Source organism: Gymnodraco acuticeps, unplaced genomic scaffold, assembly GCF_902827175.1.
Source record: "Gymnodraco acuticeps unplaced genomic scaffold, fGymAcu1.1, whole genome shotgun sequence".
Classification (NCBI taxonomy): Eukaryota; Metazoa; Chordata; class Actinopteri; order Perciformes; family Bathydraconidae; genus Gymnodraco; species Gymnodraco acuticeps.
This window is the reverse complement of record NW_022989974.1, coordinates 1,504,277-1,527,442: the sequence shown is the minus strand read 5'-3', so window position 1 is coordinate 1,527,442 and position 23,166 is coordinate 1,504,277. Positions and strand designations below refer to the sequence as shown.

The 23,166-nt window shown below is 42.7% G+C and overlaps 1 protein-coding gene across 3 annotated transcripts in view; it reads right to left on the bottom strand.

The window, feature by feature from the left end:
- The window catches only part of scube3 (signal peptide, CUB domain, EGF-like 3), a 71,852-nt gene that overhangs the window by 27,380 nt on the left and 21,306 nt on the right, over positions 1–23,166 (bottom strand). For all 3 annotated transcript variants that reach the window (XM_034210993.1, XM_034210994.1, XM_034210995.1), the window contains exons 4-6: positions 14,729–14,863; positions 3,955–4,101; positions 1,930–2,046 (exon numbers count right to left, since the gene is read on the bottom strand). In XM_034210993.1, the coding sequence (XP_034066884.1) occupies positions 1,930–2,046; positions 3,955–4,101; positions 14,729–14,863 (399 nt within the window). The remainder of the gene's footprint in view (positions 1–1,929; positions 2,047–3,954; positions 4,102–14,728; positions 14,864–23,166) is intronic.

Genomic DNA, 23,166 nt, shown 5'->3' with positions numbered 1-23,166 from the left:
GGTGAGGAGAGACACCGCATAATGAATACAAAAAGTGTCAGGATTCATATCAAACATTCCCACAAGTTGGATGGAGCGGTGAATCTGCAGCATACTGAAAAAGCCCACCAGACTAAGTTTGTAATCATGTTTCTTTTTGTATGAAGAAGGCAGACTCAATCATAAACCTTGTCAAATCAATAGGGGGGCTAAATGGGTATATGTTTTAACTCTGTGTGGTTGCTATGGATACCCTTCTACACTCTATACATCATTTACTATTTTCTGTACGTGTTTCTGAGGGCAATTATCACTGTGTGCCTTGAAGACAAATATGACTAATTAGAACTTAATTCACAGACAAATAAGATTTCTCAGTTTTAAGCAGAGATAGTGGTTGTATTTATTGTAAAATATATATATTGTAAGATACAGTTATTGTATTTAAACCTAGCACATGCACTTGAAATATACGTATGCAGCTTCTAAAGTGCTATGTATGAAATCAAATACAGATAAGTAGCGTGTGCTGCTTTTGAATATTTTCAAAACCCTCCACAGTTACAGTCCCAGTGCAGAAGAGCGGTGCCTTACTGAAGGTCTTCCAGCATTCTTGCCCATCACTTTGCTTTATTGAGGTTTTATTAACTAATAGAGTGTCTGGGAGACGGAGCGCCCCCGTGTCGACCGCAGAGCAGCCGGCCTCCACCTCTGTAACCCCAGACTCTGAGGTGGAAATCAGAGACTTTAACTGGCTGCTTCCTAATCTGGCAAACCAAATGTACATTTGCTCTGCCTTGGGAACAAGACAAGCTAAAACATATAATTTTGTTGCGGTCAACTTTGCGGCGTCCTCCTGGCCTCGCAGGGTACATCGATAATGACAGGTTGGCTGACCAGACCTTGACATAAGGCTGGCTCTCATCAGGGCTGCGATAATAAAGGGGATCCAGAAGCACTGAGTTAATCAGCCGCTACCCAAACCAAACTCTCAAACTTAACAGCCACTGAAACCAAGCAACCACCTCACCAGTCTGCTCTGCAGGCGTAGCCTCTGATTATTTGACTATGTTTGTCTTCCTGACAAAGAAAATGCATCCTATCCAACTCACTGAAGCTTGCATTACAAACCTAGCTCACTGTCCTTGCCAAGTATTCGCTAAATGGATTAATGGATTGTACTGTACGCGGAAACTATTAATGACACTCTGGGTAAATGGTGGATAAAATAAAAGCCTGTCTGCATTAATGCTCAGTCTCAAATTCACACCTGACTTACTTTATCGTTAATGTTCCATGGTTGTCGATGAAGTCTGTGCAATGCTGCATGGCTAAGCAAAATCCGTACGCATTTATCGAGACCCACACTCTGACTGTACTGCACCTGCAGGCTTCGTCTGACGGGAAACTGCCCTTCAGAACGGTTCAATATGCCTGAGTGGCTGAAAGATTTTTACTTCACTTAAGTCAACTGAGGCAAACACTGATAAATGCCAGTGGAAGGTTAGGTCAGGTGTGTGAGTTAATTCCCAATGGGAAGCAGTGGCGGAACTGACCCAAGGGCTAATAGAAGGTGTGCGTCTGCCTGCATGGCTGAGAAACAGAGAGGAATAGGTCCAGCGAAGAGGAGGAGGAAGAGGAGGAGAAGCCAAAGCAGATGCAGGGACTGAGAGGTTACTGGAGCAGCAGCAGAGGGGGAAGCACAGTGAGTGGTAGCCTTTTGTCCTTGTATGTCACAGATCAAGAAAGAAAGTTAGGGTGTAGAGCTAATGTACCGAGGCCTGCATTTCAACTTTATTTTATCACAATAAACCTCATTTCAGACTTTAATTAAATGTGCTGTTGGACATTACAGGCTGAGTTAATCATCTGTGGTACTAATTTTGTTTTTTTCATTCAAAAGCCATTATTTCCTGCTCCTGGTAAATGTATCCGGATGAGATGACTCACCTACACAAGTCTTTCCATCACTGTGGAGGACGAACTTCATGTGGCACGAACACTTGGGGCCGTGGTCTGTCTCCTCGCAGATGTGCTGGCAACCTCCATTACCGTAGTTACACGTCACTATTAAGGAGCACACAGTTAATATAAACGGTGCATACAGGATAATACACACTTTAGAAAGTTGACAGTAGAAAGGTGACAAGAAATGGAGGTATGGAGACATGCAACAAATGTCCCCAGCTGGAGGACACTTCAGGATAATACACTCTGTTTCTCCGAGCCATATGCTCTATGACGTTGATAATGTAGGCTCATACTGCATTCAGAGCCCTTCAGAGGGCTACAAGGAGACTGCATGTAAAGCTCCTTACTGTAAAGCTCCTTCAAAACGATTGGATTAACAGTCACAATATGTTGATGAAAACACTCCCAAATGACTGAAGCTGCACACCATCATAATGATTGTTTAGACTCAAAACTGCTAACAATATACAATAGGATTAGAGCTCTACAAACCAATGGGACCTCTAGCCATATTATAATTAAAATATGCATATCATAATGTGAAAATGGGCATGTTCAATTACATTTGTCATTACCATTGCTTTATCTATTCATTACTTCAGACATGGTCACATTTTTAAACTCTCCAACAGTGGCTGTTGTGGCCTGGAGCAAGAGGCTGGACTTACTCACTCATTACAAGTCACTGCATGAACCTTCTTCATTATAAGGAATTTAATTAATCAAGCAAAATTGGCCAAAAATTTAAAGGTGACAAATGTGTGTGTCATATATAAAACTAACTTTTTCAGTGCGGATATGTGTGTATCCGGATTGCCTACCAACCCACACACTGTGAAATAATACAACACAGTCACTTTTTTGTGGGCTGCCTAGATCAGAAAACAAAGAAGCCATTAAGATTTGGCTACCCTTCCTATTTCACATGGATGCTCATTACAAAAAAAAAACACCATCTGAGTATATCCACCCACTATCTTTGCTGAAGGTGCGCCATATTTTTCTCGCATTAAAATCAGAGCACACTGATTCACCAGGGAGGCAGGCAATAAGAAAAAAGCCTTTCAGACAGAAGGTGAATACAGGTTTATCCGGACAGGAGGAACAAAATAACATTCAAGTATAAGTAAGTATGTAAACATGTTCTAGTAAAAACCCAAAATACAAGTAAGAACCGGGAAATGAGTCAAATATGTCCCCTTTAAGTAAACTCATAAAAAAAACGTGACATTTCTTACAAACAGCACAAGATTCATGTCAGTTACACATAAATGATGGGATGAGTAAGATTTCGGGTTTAAGTGTGTGTGTGTCTGCAAATCCTTAAGTGCAAATACATTTATTTGCTAGTGGACGAGGGGAGCATTAACCCCGGCACTTCTAACACACCTGTGATGACAGAGTGAAAGAGAGCACGAACAAGCCACCGCCATCCTGTCTGCACCCTACCATCCCAGAGCCTTTTGCCCTTTTCCTGGGCTGTCAAAGAAAAAACTATAGAATAACACTTCTCCAATCCTTATCCAAACACAGACAAATCCCCCATCAGCTCTGGCCCCGGCTCTGACAGGATGATCTCCGTTGCACAGCAACAGGAAGTGTGCGCTGTCCATCAGAGCGGTCCCCTTCGAGTAACCTCCACACTTGCCCTGGTTGTGTAAATGATCGCTCCTTATTTGATAAACATGTTTTTCTTTACGAGGGACTATTTAGAACATTAGTCACGGCTTGGTAATGTAACTTAAATGTCAGTAGTCTACTTCAAATCCGTTGGAAGGCATTTGCAGAATGAGCACAATTATCCATCATCGGCACATTTCCAACCACAATTACCTCTTCATGAGGAGCCTATAAATCCTTCTTCTGGTGTGTTTCCCTGTGTGTGTGTGTGTGTGTGTGTGTGTGTGTGTGTGTGTGTGTGTGTGTGTGTGTGTGTGTGTGTGTGTGTGTGTGTGTGTGTGTCTTTCACAGATAGGCACTATGCTTCAGGTTGACATAACTTACATTTGCAGTCCTTCATGTTACGCGTGAGCTGGAATCCAGGTCGACACTCACAGGAGATGCCACCCTTCTGTGATTCCCTACAGATGTGAGCACAGCCGTGATTCTTGTCCATGCAGGTGGGTCCGTCCTTTCCGCCATCAGATTGCACTGTGAAAGAAATAGCAAGACACAGAGAGAGAGGACATTTATCTCTTAACTGCTTCCACAGATTACACACAGTTTTAAAGACCTTTCAGTAAAACTAAGAGTTTGGTTTTAAATCAGTTGTCACAGAGCTGGTAAGAGGAGTACAAATGCTCAAAGGCAATGTCACGCTTTCCGACCCTGAGTCACATATATGCCTACTGCTGGTGATGGACATACCCAGTACCCCTTCACAAAGATTTAAGCACTTGTTGGAACACGCTCACTCGGTTTGGGCGATAAAAAGGAGGCTGCCTACAGAAAGGATAAAAACTCTCAGCAAGAGCCGATCCAGTAGACCTGTAATTTTAATTGAGGTAATCCCCCATAAAGAAAAGAGAGGAGATCACAGTGAAGAAAAATGTGCCTGAAAAGAACGAAAACAAAGGGGGTTGCACCAAACAAGAGGGGTCAGTGCACCTTTTATCACCAAGTTGAAGCACTTCAAAATGCGACAACACTCTAACAACAAACAATGAAGATAAAACATTAAATAATACTTTACTAAACATGGCACATAAATGATGAATAATTTCTGTGGAATGTATAAATACTTCATGAAGAGGCACAACAGACACCTAGCATGAAACCCTCGTCATGAATTATTACACACACACACACTGCTCTGTACCTCAATAATGCCGCTGCCTTCGCCGTGGAGAATACTGATATTTGACTTATTCGTTGTGATACCCTGCCACCGCTGCAGATGCAGGGACAACCTCAGCCCTCTGGCTCATTAAAAAGAAAACAGATCTCACTCAGTTTTCTTCTATTCAGTGAGCAAAAGGACATCTCCATTAATGTCTCATTAAATCTGCTGTTGCATTGAAGGGGGTTTGGAGGTCTAACTTTCTTAGTGAGTCAACTTTTTTTGCAACAAATGGAAGCATTTGCATATGGAAGTGTCAACACCTAGTAAAGCACATATAACCTTGTGTGTGCTCCAATGGTGTGTCCGTCTAGAAAAGCTTGTGCTGTCATACAGTTTCTACGTACCTGCCTTGAGGGCTATAAGGAGAAAACAATCTCAGCTTGACAGAAACGTGTTTTTACATCGACTACTTATTTATGTAGTTTAACTCCTGCCACCATAACTTTGTTTAATTATGCCCTCTTGTTTTCCATATGTTTTGCCAAGAACGCAACCTGCCTTTTTTTATGTATTTACGCTAACTGGCTGAAATCTATTCTGAGTCTTCACGGAGCTGACAGTGCAAGTTTGACCTCCTGCTTAAATACTTTCCATCACTTTAAGTCTGTCAACAAGTGTCACAAGGTCACACGATCCTCTCAGACTTTCCTTCCTGAGCTCTTGTCATGGTTTGCAGACGGGGTGAACTATCAGACACTAACTGCATCGACAGCTCTCCCTACTTCACAAAGACTCAGCGCTGAACAAACACCGGGCCAGCGCTCAAGCTCTGAAGGAATAAAGAAAAAAGCACGGCAGGACTGAGTGAAGTGACCATGAATGAGCATCAACAGAGCAGCTGCTGTAAAGTGCTGCAAATTTCACAGCGAGTCATGTGGATATTTAAGTAGGATGTGGAATTCAGTGGTCCCTTTCCTTGGCTTTGTGTCAATCTGAGGCCAGCGCAAGAAGCAGACCTCTATGAACTTAACAGAGGATTGAATTTCCAACTAAGTAACCCCAAAAGACTATAGATTACTTACTAAGGTGGTATTATGCATCCCAAAACTCACTTCACTCCCCTTTAATTGTATGCACCCCCTTTCCCCCTCGAACGCTATAGAACCATCCATCAATAGCATGTCGGATTGGGGCCAGAACCTGGGCCTTCATCTCTCGGAGGACCAATAAAAGCCCAAGTGTTGACACAATGGCGCTTTTCTCCAGGCCAGGCCAAGCTATCATCCACTGTGTGCTGTTCCCTCTAACTGGCTGCCAAATGCATCAAGTTTCTATCATTATTAAATGACGGGAAGCAGAAAGAAAAACATCCTTTCATAAGGAGGTGGATGGAAAAGTGAACGAGAGAAAAAATTTAAATGCTACAACAAGTGCCACAGTCAACTAAAACAATCTGCTGACCAATAAAGCATAACTATATGTAGAAACTAATAAATAAAAAACATCACAGACTTCTTTATAGGGCTCAGAACTGGACAGGAAATAGAGTCCAGATTCTTGAGAGGGAGTCTTTTCAAACAGCTACGGAGGGAATATGCTTTTCACACTGCTGGACACAGACAGGCGTCCTCAAAACTACTGCGCCGTGGTAAAAAAGGAACACTGCAATTAACCAAGAAAACAAGTGGGAGTGTTCCTTCTGCAGAAGAGCCACAAGTCTATCCTCCTGGGTCGGGTCACGACCTCTGTACCCAACACTAAGAGGTGATGCTGTTGCCAGAAGCCAATAAATCACTTTTTGCCCGGTACGCTCAATAAAACCTGTGTGTTAAAGACATTTGGGGAAATATGTGTACTGCTTTCTTTCTGGGAGTTAATTAGTTACATAAAAAGATTTCGATCACTCTAATGTAAATTAACATAAATATGTTGTTAGTTTATTCAATAAAAAAATACTTGCTAAAATAATAACCACTTGGAGTTATTCTCACACCTTAAAGCATCATTTCAATTAGAGAGCTTTGGAGGTTGTTTTCTAATTGTTAATATAATCATTTAAGCCTCTTGGCTTGTAATATTCCTTTAGCATGTTAATTATTAAACAAACAACAATCAATGTATATTATTTTATTATTTAGTAGTTAGTATTATTAATAATAGCTTACCGGTTAAAATATTTTTTTTCCCTTTATCTCCAATCAGGGCCTTTAGGCACAAGGGCAGACACGACTTATTATAGTAGCACTCAGTATGTGCCCCACTTAGATCTTGTTGAGTATCTAAATTTACATTGCTTGCTTTTCTTTTTCTTAAAGAAACAACAGCAGGATCCTTGGGGATAATGTGACCACAGTTAGTGGTTTTTCACACTCTGGAAGCACAATCCATTGTTGTGTCGTTGAGTCAGTGAAAATTCAACTTAATATGTGAGATCTGCAGCAAGTGCCTGCAGGACATGACATTAAGTGCATTTCACATCACATAGCCACCTTTCTGAAAAGCAGCAGGTGAGGCAATTTGATACAACAGTGAACTTACATAAGGATTTACTGATAGAGTCCTCAGGGCAAGTCAGTCTAAATGGATAACTGTGTGGAAAGATTGACAGGAGCTCAAATCTCCATCTCAGCCAGTGGCTGGCAATTCAACTCTATCACTTGTGAGCAGCAAATGAACAAGCAGTTTCCCACAACTTTCAGCAGCCATAAGCTATGGGTCTTAGCCTCTGGGGTCATTGGCTGATTGTTTATGGGTTTCAATGAAGCCAGTTGAAATCCAGGCCAAGACTTTCTCTAGTCTTTGTTTCTGATTACCAATAAGATTCTCCGACGAGAATGGAGTTGAGAGACGATGTCTAATAACAGAAAACCCATTTACACTAAGTTAAGAGTTTTATAGATAACAGAAAGCAAAATCCTCATCAGGTGTCGGGCTATTGGGTACTGACCAATTGGCCAATGTGCTCAGTTTCTTTTGCTCACCTAATACAGATTTTCTAACTACATGCAAACAAATCCCTCTCAAACGAGATGTGCATTGCTAAACAGACTACAAACGGATTACTCAGAAATAGGCCAGCTCTTAGAACACTACATAATATCTACTGAATTCATATTATCTGACGCAGAGAAATATTTGCATCATGGACACAAGAGATCCAGTCTCTTTATGAATGTCCTTCTGAGCTAAAACCCTTCTACCAAGAAAAACAAAGTCTCAACAGAAGGGTAGGATTTTAACATTACGCGTCGGACGGTGCAAAAGAAGAAAAGTTAACAAGCAACTAAGATGCCATGTAACATGTAAGATGTTGAACAAAAGATCCAAGGAGGCCACAGGTTCTTCACCATAGCTCTCTTAAACCTGAGAACCATGTCGTGGAGAGACTGAAACAATGGGGCTGAAGTAGTGGAAGGCATGCCAAGGGTTTATTGTCTGCTCTGAGTGCTTAGGGCAGAGAAAAGAGGGCTCACGGTCCACGCTGAGCTGCTGTCATACGTCTCAGAGGGGAGACGGTCCCCTCTTTGCTCAACGCTAGCTGGAGAACATAAGCAGCTAGCTAGTGTTGGTGGGTTACAAACTGAAAAGAAGGGGCCTAAGCATGGAGCCACCACACTATTAAAGCAACATTCCTTCCTCTTAGATAATGGGCCCTTAAAAGTTTTAATAGGAGGATAAAAATGTCAGCGTATGAAAAGGAGAATGGAAAGGAGCTGAACTGGATTGGGCTTGGCTGAGCTGCGACGCAGATGGTCAGACGGAGTAAGGGGCGGTCATTTGGTCAAGAAAGTAGCTCTTCCCCGCCGACTCCGTTCATAGAGAGTAGAGAGAATCAGTGCTACTGTCTGGTCTGCTGTGCAAGTGCTGATTTTCCGCAGCTCCCCAAGGCCTTGTTGAGGCTATATTTTTCTCCCTTTTCTGAGATATGAGCCACTGTAAGCATTCCCGGGAAATGGAAAAGACAGCAGAGAGAATTCTGGACGGATAGATGTCACTGCCAAAGTGTAACCTTTATTGGTAAATTGTGCTCCTGAGATTGAAATAAAGCACATGAACTAAACATCATGCTCCTAAACAAGCCAAGTATACTTTTTGAATCAATTTAAACTGCTGTACAGTTCAGAGTCATCACTGTTGAAACAGCCTTGAATACAGTAATCTTGCATTCATTCATTGCATGTGTATGCATTGACACACAGGTTGATTTGCATAATGTATGCAGGTTTCAAGCGGTTTTCTGTGCGTCTACCCATCTGTGTCACAGACAGTTGTGCAGCACCTGCTGGGAACGTGCCACTCTCGCCTTTACTCCGCCTCTCGTTCTATCAAGGTCACCTCACTGTGCAGTCCCAAAGGAGCTCATCCTCCAAACAGAACAGACAACATGGCAGCAGAGAACAGCAGAGCTTTCTAATAAAGACGTACGAAAAGGATATGAGATACAGTTTGTTATTGCAGTGCTGCATTCTTTCTAAGAAATCAGAATGGAGCTGAAGAAGGCAACTGTCTCTGCAGAGCTCAGTCTGGCCCTCTGGTTAAAGGCATGACAGCTAAGTGTTAGTGGAAAAACCCCACTGGCACTCAGGCCGTTCGCAGCAGCATGCTGGCCTGGCCCGCTTAGAGATGGCCTTCAACAAACCCACGAGGAGCAAAAGGGATGCCCGTCTCAAATGAGGTATGGAGAATTCAGTGGCAAGGCAGCCAACATTTGCAAAAGCCCAAGCCACCGATGTATATTTGTTCAAGGTTGGGGGAAACAGGGGTGGGGACACGGGTTATTCGTAAAGTCTGGACGAAGAGGGAGGATGAGGGAAGATAATGTAGGAAAAAGACATGGGGGAGGGGGGGCAAATGGGGGCTGTACATTGAAAGTCAAGAGGGGCAGAAAAGTGTCCCATATTTCTTCGTCTGCTGCCAGAATAACTGAAGAGGCTTAATCGGTAGCAATAGGAGCACGAGGCGTTCCCTTCGCTCCACTTCCCTAGAATAGGAAAAGAGCCTGGTTATACGGTTGGGCTGCAGAGCAATGGAGCAGTGACTTCTGCACTTGTAAAAACAGTTCTGTGGCCAATGCACAGACAGCCAGGCAAGCCTGCTGAGAACCACAAGGGGAACATGTAAGAACCGTGTCGGCTCCTGCTCAGTGGGATATCCAAACAGTACAAGACATGAAGATACATTAAACCCATAAAATGTCTTTATGCGAATAAAAAGAAAGATATTTTAAGTATTAAACATTGCTTCTTTTGAATGATGGAATCTGGCTTTTACATGCTCTTACAGTCTAAGAAAGTATTTTCTCTTATATGTTTACAATAACAACAAATATCGATAATACAAGGTTCAATGACCCGGTGTCTGAATTCATGAAGGAAGAATGTGACGGCTAGAGAGCTAAACCTCCAGAGAATATGATGTGAACCTTTATTTAGTGTTTGTATCACATTTATCGGAGAAATCCTTGCACTGCTGCAGTTCTGGCCAGCCAAGAAAACGCTTGTCCTGAAAACAACATGCCACCATCTGCGTCTAAATGTCGGAACAGAACCTGTACAAAAATGCCTCCAGCAGGATTACATTGAAAATCCCTCAGTTGTGTGTTTGTGTATGATTATGTTGTTCCATCATGTTCATTGTGTTCATATTTGTTTTTGAGAAAGAGAGAGCCAGAAGAGATTTGCTGCACAAGGGGGTAACAACCACTTTGGGAAACTAATGGAAGTTGTAAACACAGGAAGAGCTTCCATTGACAAGTAAACATTTCCTAGAAAGACAAGGCCTATTGTAGAGAAAAAGAGCACTGCTCTATTAACATTCAAGTATCTGATCAAAAAATATTCTATACGTTTTCCAATATGGTAAAAAAAAACAAGTATGCTGCTTTTTGCTCAACCATAATTTGAACATTAAACAGATTATCCTGTTTTTGCAGCCCACACTTTTCCATTTAAAAAAGTGACATATACACAATAGACTCCCTTTACTGCAAACCTGCTTGATGTTATAGAAACAGTATGTTCGTCCGTGGCTGTGCCCTTTGAAGACTTGAGTGCAGTCGCCTATCAACAAATTGTTCCAGCAGAGAATGGTGACAGTAAAACCTCAGGGGCTTTTATAACCCAGGTTTTCCCTGCGATGCACTTCAAACGCTGAAACAGACTTGCTGGTGTGAACTTGTTTGCTGATATTCAACAGCTTTCCACACAATGCCAGGCACACTTATGCTGTATTGATTGGCATAGTAACAGGAAGTTAGATCCAGATGAATCACCTTCTTGTTAAAAGCTGCACCTCTTATGTGCTAGTTCACCATATGTATCTATTGTCTAACAAATTGATTCTGCAGAATTACATCACATTTCAAGTCATATAATCATAGTATTTTAGACAAAAGGACTGAATCCAAAAGTAATAAAATGTGACTCGCACAACAGCCCATCAGTGCACACTTAAGGTAATTGCTCTACCGGATATTCAGAAACGTACAGGACTTAAATTATGGATGTGTGGGTTGACTGAAGCTGGGATTCAAGAATTCCAATGTCCCGTCTCAAGCACATATAGTACGTCCCTGTTATCCCTGAATATAAAAGAAACAATAAATCAAACGCAAACCTTTCTTGACCTTAATGGCATTCCTATCAACCACAGAGCACCTTGGCTGGCCTTTCACTGGCTTTTTCTTTCTTGACTGGGAGAAATGTTTGGGGAGAATAAATGAACTGTTGGCCGGCTAGACGAAGGAGCCTTCATTTGGCCGGAGTTATTCCTGCTCAGGGGGGCAGGGGCAGGTCTAATAAGAGACAGGCCAGCAGCAGCAGCCGTGTCATTAGCTGAGAGGCTGGCAGACCCCCGCTGCCTAATTGGCACAGACTCCCTGCTAACAAGGGTTTCTACCAGCAGGGGAAAAGAGTGTTCGCTGCAGTCACCGGCTCTCCACCATCCCTAGGAAGACTTGCAGAGGTTGCCCAGGGAACACCTGACCCATTAATGAAAGAAATGGAAAGCTGATGTCTTTTTAATGAGAACAATAAAGCTCATGAGCAAACTGCACCCCAGGCTTTTCTCTTTAAGAGGAGCCTTTGCAGAACGAATGGAGAGTTACATTTAAGCTGACTTGGCTGGGAGATGAGATCAGTTTGAACTTTTCTCAGTGATATTTTGTCTCCCCGAGCCAATTGTACATACTGTTTTCAGTAAGCAAGGAAAGTGATATTTACAGCAGTTCTGCTGGGTTATAGTCCAATAACTTGAGCGAGCCACTTCCTCACTACTTCCAGTTTCCCTCAGACACACATTGTTGCAATAAGGGCAGTAATAATAAGCAGATGAGTAGTTGTTCTGTCAGTCTCTCAAAAGTAATGAAACAATGACAGAGCGGCTATCTGATGAGTGAAGGAAATGTGTTGATTTATGGCAGCTTTAATCTCTTCATCCAAATGGGTCTCATCTGGAAGCAATAAAGACACATTTAATATGAAAATGGAAGATTAACAGGATGTGAGGGCATTTATCAAGAAAGAGAGGAAGTGTAGGACCGGAGCTCACAGTCTGCTCCTGTGACAGATATTATACTAGTAGTGCTTTGAAACACATGATACAGCTTTTCACTCCAGTCAAATAACACTGCGTTTATGAAATGTAAACATTGACAGTTCACTAGGCCAGACTGATCTCATACACCAGACTTTCAAGATTCTCAGTCTGGGGGGATTGAGGAGCATCACAGTCTAATGACTCCCAGCACGGCCAGTTATCTTACAAAAGAGGCGGGCAGAGATGAAGAGAAACTCATTGTAAATGCTGTCAGGCTTTATTAGTGACAAGTCCTGCAAAACCCAGTAACCAAAAAATCTACAAAACAGTCCGGTCCTGAACCAGCAGAGCCGAGGAATCTTTAGACAGCTGGATAATTACTCCTTGAATAAATGTATTTTGAGCTAGTGATAGCAGCTGTTCATTTTCTATGATGTTGCTTTGTGATCTATTGAGAAATCTACCGAACAAAGTACAAAGGCAGGTCATGCTATGCTACAGTGTGACAAACAGCAAGCAGAGCAACAGCACAACAAATAACCGCACAGGAACACAATCAGGGATATTATGCTTTGGAGTCGAAATCCAGATGAACTAAATCTCTAGCAGCAAGATGTGCTTTCAAAGTACATCTGAGAGTACATATTTGCTAAGCAATCAGTGATAAGCCTACTGGGTCCATTGTGCCTTATTTGGTCAATTTAGCAATATCACAAAAGGTTAAAAGTTATGATTAATGTCTTGTTCTTCAGTGATAGCGCCACCTACATTAGTTTATTCCAGGGGGAGAACATTTTTGGTGATAAGGGATTTGAGTTATGTGTTTCAATGTACGAACATTTGTTTCCCAGTGCTGTGAGTTTCGACAGTCTCATATTTTGCTATACCCACAAATAGAGACAGCTAACACAATCTAGTATCCCATCCTTGTATTTGTGTCAGACTGTGTGCACAAGCTTCCGATGACTCAGCAGGTGTTGAAACAATGTAGAAGAAAAAGTAACCTTTAGTGAGGATGCAGTGCTAACATTAGCAAACTAGGACACCTACAGTTGCTTCTATGCTAGCTAATATAGTTATTTAGCCACCAGTTAGCTAGTTAGCCTTGTTTAATTTGTTCTAAAATGGGACAGATGGCCTAAATCACTAAAAGTTAGCTAAGAGGTAGCTAATGCTAAGTGGGCTGTAGATAAAGGAGATTATTTTTTGACGTTTTCTAGAGTTTTGAAACGCTTTCAGTAGCTCACCACGGAAATTAACAACGCTTCACCTAGCAACGCAAGCTCTCGCTGTCAGTCAACCGTTACCATTGGAAACACCCGCCCAGAGGTCTGAATCCTACACACTACTGGAACCACAATCAGGTCCATCAGAAATTCTATATCCTCTTTCAAATATGGAAAAGTACGCTAGTATAACTGATAATATAGTTTAATTTGTTGTTTAATAGAATCGCAGGTTGGCCTTAAGTGTGTGTACATCATAATAATAAGATTCATCAGGAAAATATTTCTTAGGCCCTAGAAGTGAAACTAGGGACATATTTTGATGACACATACAGCAAATATAGAGCGCTACTTCTCAAGAATATATCTTTCAGCAAAACAAATCTAGCAAAGCTGAGAAACAGATGTTATTCATGACAAAAACAAAATTGAAACAAACAAGTTGATCTTTTACAAACTAAAACCACTGTACTGTTGTTTCACACTTGTAAAACTCTACATTGTCTGCTACAAGATAACATGCCTAAAAGAGATGTTTTCATGACAGCTTGCTTGGCTTTTTATACAGCTATGACGTGATAAATGTTTTGTCTGCAGTGCTCCTGTTGCCTCAGAGCAGGTTGGCTCTGCTCCTGTCACGTCTCCATCCCACAGGAATGCTCTATAAACAAGAGGAGTGCTTGCCCCAGGCTACACCTTTAATTGTTTTCTCTGCTCACAGTCCCCCGAAGGCCATTCTCATACCACCAATACCTTAAAATGCTGCCAAGCTCTAGATTGGTTCAATTTGAAAGGATGGGAGCAAAACAAAAAGAGATTTATCCGCGTTTTTTTTCCTCCCTCTCAGACTGGAGACACCTAGCTTTGCTCACTTTCCATTTAGGCTTGTTAGGGCCGATCCCATTCTCAGTTTAAATCTGCACAGCTCATCACATTATTCAAAATGCCTTGTACTGTAAACATGCATTATACATAAATATATAACTAGTTAGTTGGAATAATTATCTTTCACAAAGTGAAGTAATATCCAACTTTGAGCCAAAGCAGCAAAATGTGCTGCAATTATCCATAAAGCATCAATGTGTGTGTGTGTGTGTGTGTGTGTGTGTGTGTGTGTGTGTGTGTGTGTGTGTGTGTGTGTGTGTGTGTGTGTGTGTGTGTGTGTGTGTGTGTGTGTGTGTGTGTGTGTGTGTGTGTGTGTGTGTGTGTGTGTGTGTGTGTGTGCGTGACTTACCTTTAGGTCTTTGGATGCAGGTATGCTGGTTGTCACTCAGGAGGAATCCTTCTCTGCAGCGGCACTCGTAGCTGCCCATCATGTTGACACAAATCTGCTGGCATCCCCCGTTACCATCTGAGCACTCATCCACATCTGCCAGGAAACAGACGCACAAAACACAATTAATAAGATCACTTTGAAACAGAACAAACACTACACAGAATAACGTTTGTCTGGAGGTTGTCTGGAATAAAAATATGTCCCGTTTAATGGACATGAAGCAGTAGATCATTATCAAACAGAGATGGTAGGAACACACACAAGCATAATAAGTTAGTACAAAGAGCAGTTAAAAGTAAAAGCAATACAAACATATTCAAGAACAAGTTAAAGTCCTGCACTGATGTTACTTAAGAGGAGGTGAGTGTTATCAATCAAGTACTTGAATGAATACAAAAAATGGTCTTTGAGTGATTATTTTACAATTATGTTTTATATGAATTGAAGTGGTGCATGATGAAGTACAATTTTACAACACGTTTTAACTACTTTTATGTACTTACTATAAAGACCTGTCTGGTTTGAAACAGAAAAAAAGGCCCTAGTATATTTAGAACAAAAACATTTAGGTTCAAATTCACAATCTTTGATAAAAAAATTTAAATAAAAAAAATTCCGTTTTAGAAAATCTATATAACATTATAAAATAATTACTGACTGAAATAACTAAATGGGAAAACAACCACATAAGTTGTACTTTGAGTGCAAATGTCATAAAAAAGGAAAGCACAAGGCACAAAAAGTGTTTGGAAATCATGAAAAGCCGAAGAGAGCTTGTCTTAAGCTGTTTGAGGAGGCCCTGTCTGTCTTAATGGTTATCTGACATGGCAGCACAGAGTTGCACTGAAAACCTCCAACTGTGCAGCACTAAGCCATACAAATGCACACGCAGCACAATCTCCTGGCAAGTGGGGAACCTGATCCACCTGGGCCAGAGTACCTGCTGATGACGAGTGTCTGTCAGCCCCGTGACGGGAGGAATGCAGGGAGAGGGAAGGGGGGGGAGGAAGGGGGCGAGAGGAAATGTAGAGATGGAAAGAGGACATGAGGCGGGGGGAGCACAGGGGTAACGAGCAACCCTGGGAATCCACCTCAAGTGTATACAAAGACGGAGCATTTACAAAGGTGTCGTCTGAGGCCTCGTGCTGCCGGGGCACGAAAGGGAAACTGACCACAAATGAGAGTTGCCGACTTCATTTCCACCCATAATGAATTGTGCACTTCCAGCTGGAACAAAACATTTTTTTCCACCAAGTCTTTGTGTGACTCGACAAATGAGCACCAGTGGAACATCTATAAATCTTTTGATATATTTGTTTATTTTCAACATGAAAGATTTGCACAATGAATGTTTTTTGGTGCTTTTATTTGTCTGGCACGCTGCAGAGCTCAGCGTCCGGGCCGTCCCTGTGCGTGACTGCAGTGAAACTCTGGAGGTGACTCTTCCCCCTGAGACTTGGGCTCTGTCCTTTACTACCGACAGCACTGGAACCTTATCCATCCCTCTGCTCAATACATCAATAATCTGCTGTATACACAAGGCTTTTTTTTTTACAAAGCGTCATGCGAAACTAATTTACTGTCTATTTGTCCAGTCTGAGAAGGCCTCGAGATTAAGTTTCCTTTCTGGGGAATTCTCAGCCAGGCAGAGTTAGAAATTAAACTTCACTCTGTCTTCTTTTTGGACATAGAAATGTATGTGGATTCCAAAAATGCAGAAACACACGGAGACTGTGCTCATAGACTGGCACCTGGCACGAAGAAACCTCTGGGTTGATAAGTAGGTCAGTGGCAGGTAACACTCACTTCATCAGCTTGCCAAATTTGCTGTCATGTTCTCACATTTCATCAGCAAATCTCTCTCGTTCCTCTAAAAACTACATATCATGTCAAGTGAGGTCGTAGAGAAAGTGTCACTCTGGAGCCAGGTGAACCAGTGCATTCTCCGTAAAGTTAACATTTACACTTTCAGAGTAAAGGGAGGAAAGTTTAGGAAAATATAGCCGGGCATGCTTTCATTCAGCTGTGTGGCTGCCTTGGTGTTGACCGCCGGGTCTCATCTCCAAATCATGAAAGTGGCAGCAGCAGAGAGAAGACCTTTGAGCTGATGAAAGCTGCCAACAACCTACAGCTGCACCTTTGCCGATAAACTGTTAGCAGGCAGCAGAAACCCTAACTCCACAACTCATACGGGAAAACCATCCTCAAACACACAAAGTCCCTTTCTCTCTCTTTCACACGCAAAACCCCAAAGATTCAAACATGTAAAGGCTACGCAAATCTAAAAGTCCTCGGCTCGTGCAGGAAAACTGCCCACGAGAAATGCAACCAGCCTCAGAGGGCCTAAGGGGAATTCTCTTTCCAAACCCTCAGCGCATCAATTAAGTTTTCATTTCCTGATTCCTTCATCCCTCCAAATGAGGCGTCGCCTGTCAGTAGATCTCTTCCATTTAAATAGCTCCCATAATTGCCTGTGTTGTGTGCTGGGCAAGGCTGGCGTCCAAAGCAAATATTTCCAAGCGGAAAGGGGTTCTGGCATGGCCAAGAGAAGTGCTCATGTTATTTGGACTTTAAAAAATTTCTTAAAAATTCTCTTGGGAGGACGGGGAAAAAAATGTAATCAAGTTAAAAGGGCTGCCTCACTTCTGAAAAATGAGACTTGTCTCTGCTCTATCTCTGCTTTGCTCGGGGAGTCGAAGGGAAAAGGAAGGTTCAAACGGAGAGAGATTAAGAGATTGGTTGTGTTTGCGGAGGCCATGTCCGCTGGTTTCTCAGATAGCCTCCACTGTATATATAACATTTGGCCTCGCGCTAGCTTTAAAGGCGTGTAAACACCGCGGTTGCCTTACAGAAACTCCTGAACCCTTATTTTGGAGAAACATTCAACTCTTTTACTCTCCTTTTTTTCAACAAGCAAGGGGCATTTATTGCTGACCCAGAGTTTCTTTTTTTGCCCGGGGGAAAATGAAAAACTACTGCTGTCCGTCATAAAAGCAGGCCATGCATCTATCCCACTGCTCGGCTTCTGTGTGGATCAGACAGAACCGTCTCTGTGGTCTAGACAGGCCAGAGACAAGGAGGTGAGTGGACGGACCCTGGCCTCTTTGGGCATTTCATTTACAGGAGTTAAAGAGGCACACACTCTTTAATAAGGCAGCAAATCGGAGCCATGTGTGGAGACAGGCAGCAAAACAGCTGGCGGACTACAGGAGACGACCCTGCGTCTCTCGTAGATGTACAGTGAGGAACGAGTGGCACAAACACAGCCAGCTTAAATTAAACAAGATGGTAAATGGTAAATGGACTGTACTTATATAGCGCTTTATCCAGTCTTTAAGACCCCTCAAAGCGCTTTACATACTACATGTCTTTCACCCATTCACACCCATTCATACAGAGCAGTGTATGTTACTCTAGGACCTAACATGCATATCAAATCAAATCAAATCAAATTTTATTTCTATAGCACATTTAAAAACGATTTTCGGTCGAGCCAAAGTGCTGCACATGCAGATAATAAATAGCCTAACACATTCCTACCGATGTAAACAGAAGACAATAAATTACAACATCAAATATAAAAATCAAACACAGGGAAGTGCCATGAGTCGTGCTCTGCTCTGATTAGAAGGCCAGGGTGAAGAAGTGAGTTTTTAGTTTAGATTTAAAAACCCCTAGGGTCTGGGCCGACCTCACATGGAGGGGCAGAGTGTTCCAGAGCCTAGGGCCAGCCGCCGCGAAGGCTCGGTGCCCTCTGGTTTTTAGCCTGGTTTTAGGCACTACCAGTAGCAGCTGGTCAGCAGACCTTAACGCTCTGGCTGGGGTGTAGCGCTGGAGGAGTTCAGCTATATAGGCCGGAGCCAGCCCATTTAGTGCTTTAAAAACAAATAAAAGGATTTTAAAATCAATTCGGAACAGAATTGGAAGCCAGTGTAGTGAGGCCAGAATTGGGGTGATGTGGTCACGCTTTTTGTGGCCGGTGAGGAGACGTGCCGCTGCGTTCTGCACTAGCTGCAGGCGTTTCATTGAGGCCTGGTCCATACCCACGCATACACATTCACACACCGTTGCCATGCCATCAGGAGCAACTCAGGGTTAAGTATCTTGCCCAAGGATACATCGACATGTTGACTGCATGGGCTGGGATTGAACCCACAACCTTCTGGTTGAAAGACGACCGCAATCCCTCGCAGCCACAGTCGCCCTACAAGATCCTTTCTTATTTCATAGAGGATTACAGGATTTCCTATTTTTCTGTGTTACTTCTGGAGCTAAATGGCACGGCATATTTCTTCACCCACTTGAATGAAAAGTAGTCAACGAGCCAAGTTTTAACCCGGCCTGAGAGGCGATTGAGTTTATAGACAGACGCAGAAACTGACTTTGTGTTAACAAACATTTAGCCTCGGTCTGTCAGCTGAGGTTGTATAAAGTAATATGTTGCAGGAAGTCCTGATCTTTCATCTGCAGAACACACACTCTCTTCAATCAAAGATGTGTGGGTGACTATTTCAAAGTTAAAGTTGATGCATTAGGACACAGTATTTAGCTTTGAACAATGTATTAGTTCCAGGACTTCCTTTGTGCCTGTGTCTAATACAGCTAAGTGATTCACATCTGCTTAGTAAACACCAGTACAATCACTGAAGCGTTTCATTTCTAACACCAGCAGGTATGGGTGATTTTGTATGCCATTACATAAACAAAACTAATTTAGCTTTGATTAAACTCAGACTTGTACGACTTCAGGGCCATCTCCCAGGTTACCGTTTTGATAAATAAGCACAAGCTTTGATTTCTACATTCTCTCGCTGAGTTCTTTCGTAGAGAAAAACTAAGAGCTAAAATCATGCTAAATGGTAATTCTCTGTTCCTCCAAAACAAGTCTGGAAGTATTTTAAAAACAAAACCCCAGGATAAGTGTTTGGGTGGACAGCCTTATGCCAAGGAGACGAGAGGCCCTGCGCTGACGTCTGACGGTTCCCAGTCTGCTTCATCCCTAAACCCTATCTCAGGCTTGAGTTTCCCTCAAAGCCCGGCCAGTGGGCTCAGCTGGAATTGTTCATTTCATGGTGGATGGGACTGAACAATCCTGAGAGAAGATTGAGAGAGAGTGTTGATATACTCTTCAGGAGCCAGCTAATGCACCAATCTCAAATCCGCCCTTTAACTCATCACTCCAGCTCCTCTCCTGCGAACTGTGGAGACACTCTCTTGTCCAAACTGGATCTGTGCATGTCACAACAAAAGTAAAGTGACTGCTAACTGGGAGACAGCGGGGTATTTGCATCTGCAGCGAGAAAGTGAGGAGGGTTAGTGCTGAGCCCCAGCAGTGTGAGAGCTATCCTGAGCTCCTCTGGGGATGATGGGAGCGGGGTTAACCAGATTATCACTTCCCTCCTGACTCTATCCGACATATCCAGGAGTTCAAGGTGGTGTTTGAGAGCACATCTCCCAGACTAGTTCTGCACAAGTGAAGGGTGAGGATGTTATCATCAGTGCCTCAGAAGAGTAGCCAACACGGTTAGAAGAAATGCATTTAAGAGCGCAGCAAAGGCTGTGGAGCGAATCAGTGTGACGCTCTTTGATGACTACTTTTTCCCATCAGTACCAGGTCAATAATACATCAATCTGAAACCTCCTGTTTGATTAGCCAACCTTGCAATATGATCCCAAAGGATTACAACAGCAGAGATACCGGACCGGCCAGGCTATGACTCAGAGGGTTTGAGAAGACATATGGAGTCTTTCTATCGAAAGTAGTCTAAGGGACATTTTCCATCCCAAAAAAAATCACTATTCATTAAAGCCATTAGCACCAAACAGTGTTAACCAACGAGAGCTTTTCTGGGTTGCTACTTCAAAGCTGTTCTTTAAAAGCCCATTTCAAAGCTGTAATGGCATTGCTTTTTTGTTATAGATTATGTTATGTCTTTGGGGAGGGTTAAAGTAAAAGGGCATTCATTTCCCTATAGATTGCACGGGGAATTGAGCGCTACTAAATCAATAGAAATCAAATCAGTGTTGGTCAATAGAAATCAAAAGAACATGGCCTGGTAAGCTGTGTGTGACGCCCAAGACCCTAAAATATGTTCTCTGGCAACAGGAAGCGACATATATGACTAACTGAATGAACAGTGCATGACTTATTTAGGTAAATAGGAAATGACAAAAGCGTATCCATTGCAGTGTGGAAGCGCTCTGTTGAACATCTGTAATGTTTATTTCATGACTGCTTTTATTTTCCCCACTGAGTCACACTCAGGCTGCATGCGATTGTGGCATTTCCACTTTATGGCAGGATAAGAAAGTATCTTCATCTGCGTGTTTTAGTTCCGCATAGACTCAAATGTTGTGATTTGTGGTTGCAAAGAAAGGAAGTATTTGTCCAGATGCTTATGATATTAAGCTACCTCAGAGATTTTAACGAACTAGTAATGATAAGAGGGGATTTGGGTTTCTGCAGGACCTCAACCAAAACATGTAGGTCATAAATGTGGGGACGGTGGTGCTACAGTGGGGAACTAATCGCCTTCCTGCATCTGGTTTTCATTCTAAAGAGGATGTGTGTTTTGAATTAAACTGACATTGATTCCTCTGTTTTTCCTAAGACTCTAAAAATCCTTTACAGCCTCGCCATGAAAGAGGTGTGGTGATTAAATACCATCCCTCCCTTACCTCTGCGAGATAATAGTCATGACATTTATAAAAGATGTAATCAAGCTCTTATATGCTTCGGCTCCTCTGTTCAGTGGGAGCTTTGAGAGGGTACAATAGCTCCCTGTGCGGTAAATTATACAGTGAGTGACATCTCACTTCGCACAGACAGGAGCACTGTGCTGTGTTATTGCATTGCTTCCACCTTGCTGACTTCCTGACATCTTTGTGGGGTTTAGGGCAGTCAGAGGAGAGAGACCTCAGAAACCGGCGAGGCAGCGTTCTGCTTCACGCTCCGCCGCCTTCTGCCACCGCCCAATGTCATTATGCTGCCAACACATTCAATTACAAGGAGCCGTGTGGCACGTGCGGCAGCGTGCCAACAAAGAAGACATTGACAGGGATGAGCATGCATTGGTCTAACTCGTGTCCCTGAGCTGACAGTCTCACTCACACACACACACACACACACACACACACACACACACACACACACACACACACACACACACACACACACACACACACACACACACACACACACACACACACACACACACACACACACACACACACACTCACACACACACACACACACACACACACACACAGACACACACAAACACACACACACAGACACACACAAACTCACAACGCCTACTGGCTAAAGAAAAGCCTCAGAGGGCTGAGAGCGGCGAGTTACGGACACCACTGAGAGTTTACACGGCACTGAAAGCAAGGAAACAGATTTAATAAAGCATAATCACTGACGCTCTGTGGAGAAACAACACCAAAGAGAAACAGTTTAAAGATCTCAGCATCTAAACCCCTCTGTGAACTTCTGAGAATCAGGTGAAAGTCTCCTCCTCTAGAGTCTCGGGCACATCTGGTCTATAAGGGCTCTGAGGGTCTGACCTCGTCTGGGAACCAGCTGCTTAGGTTCGCCACTCCAGGGCCAAGGGGACTAATCTTTTCTCAGGGGCCAAAAGGAGCTTATCCATGGAATAGGAAGCTGGGGCCTTAACATTAAACCGTGGCTATACCTCTTCCTATCCTCTCTTGTGTTTGTGCTGAGGATTATTTTCTAAGCAGAGCAGAGCGGAGGCATTAGAATGAGTTACATTCTTGAGAAAATAAGTCTTTAAAGGCCTTTCAGGTCTCAAGGCAAGGGTTGGATTTGTACTTGACAGCTACATATAAGCTACACCCCTTTGTTTGCTTGGATAAAAAAAGATATACTCTTTTAATAATACATTGGATCTTCACAGGAATATGAGACCATTCGTTGTCATTGTGTCACTATGACAAATTAAATCAAAGGGGTCGATGGATGCAACTCTGATGCAATAGCAGAAGCCACACAACCATATATTGCAATTACACACCTGCACGTAAGATAGGAGCTGATCCACAGCAGAGCAAATGATCCGCACACAACTGAACGCTGTTGCTAAATGGCTTGGAAAATAGCCCTGCTACACAAAGTATATACAAGTGCATGAGCGAGGAAGAGGCAGAGAGAGAGGGAAGAGGAAGGGACAAATACGGAAAGAGTGAGAGAAGGAGAGAATCTGAGACGTGAGCGCATCGACAAGTCAGAGCAGGTTTAATATATCTATCAAAATATCTTAATCCCAAGCATCGCATGAGATTGATATCAAATATATTGTTGTGTGGCTTCGTTGCCCGCATGTAAAAGCGCCTTCACAGTGAATTACTGCTAAGTGCTGATAAATTCT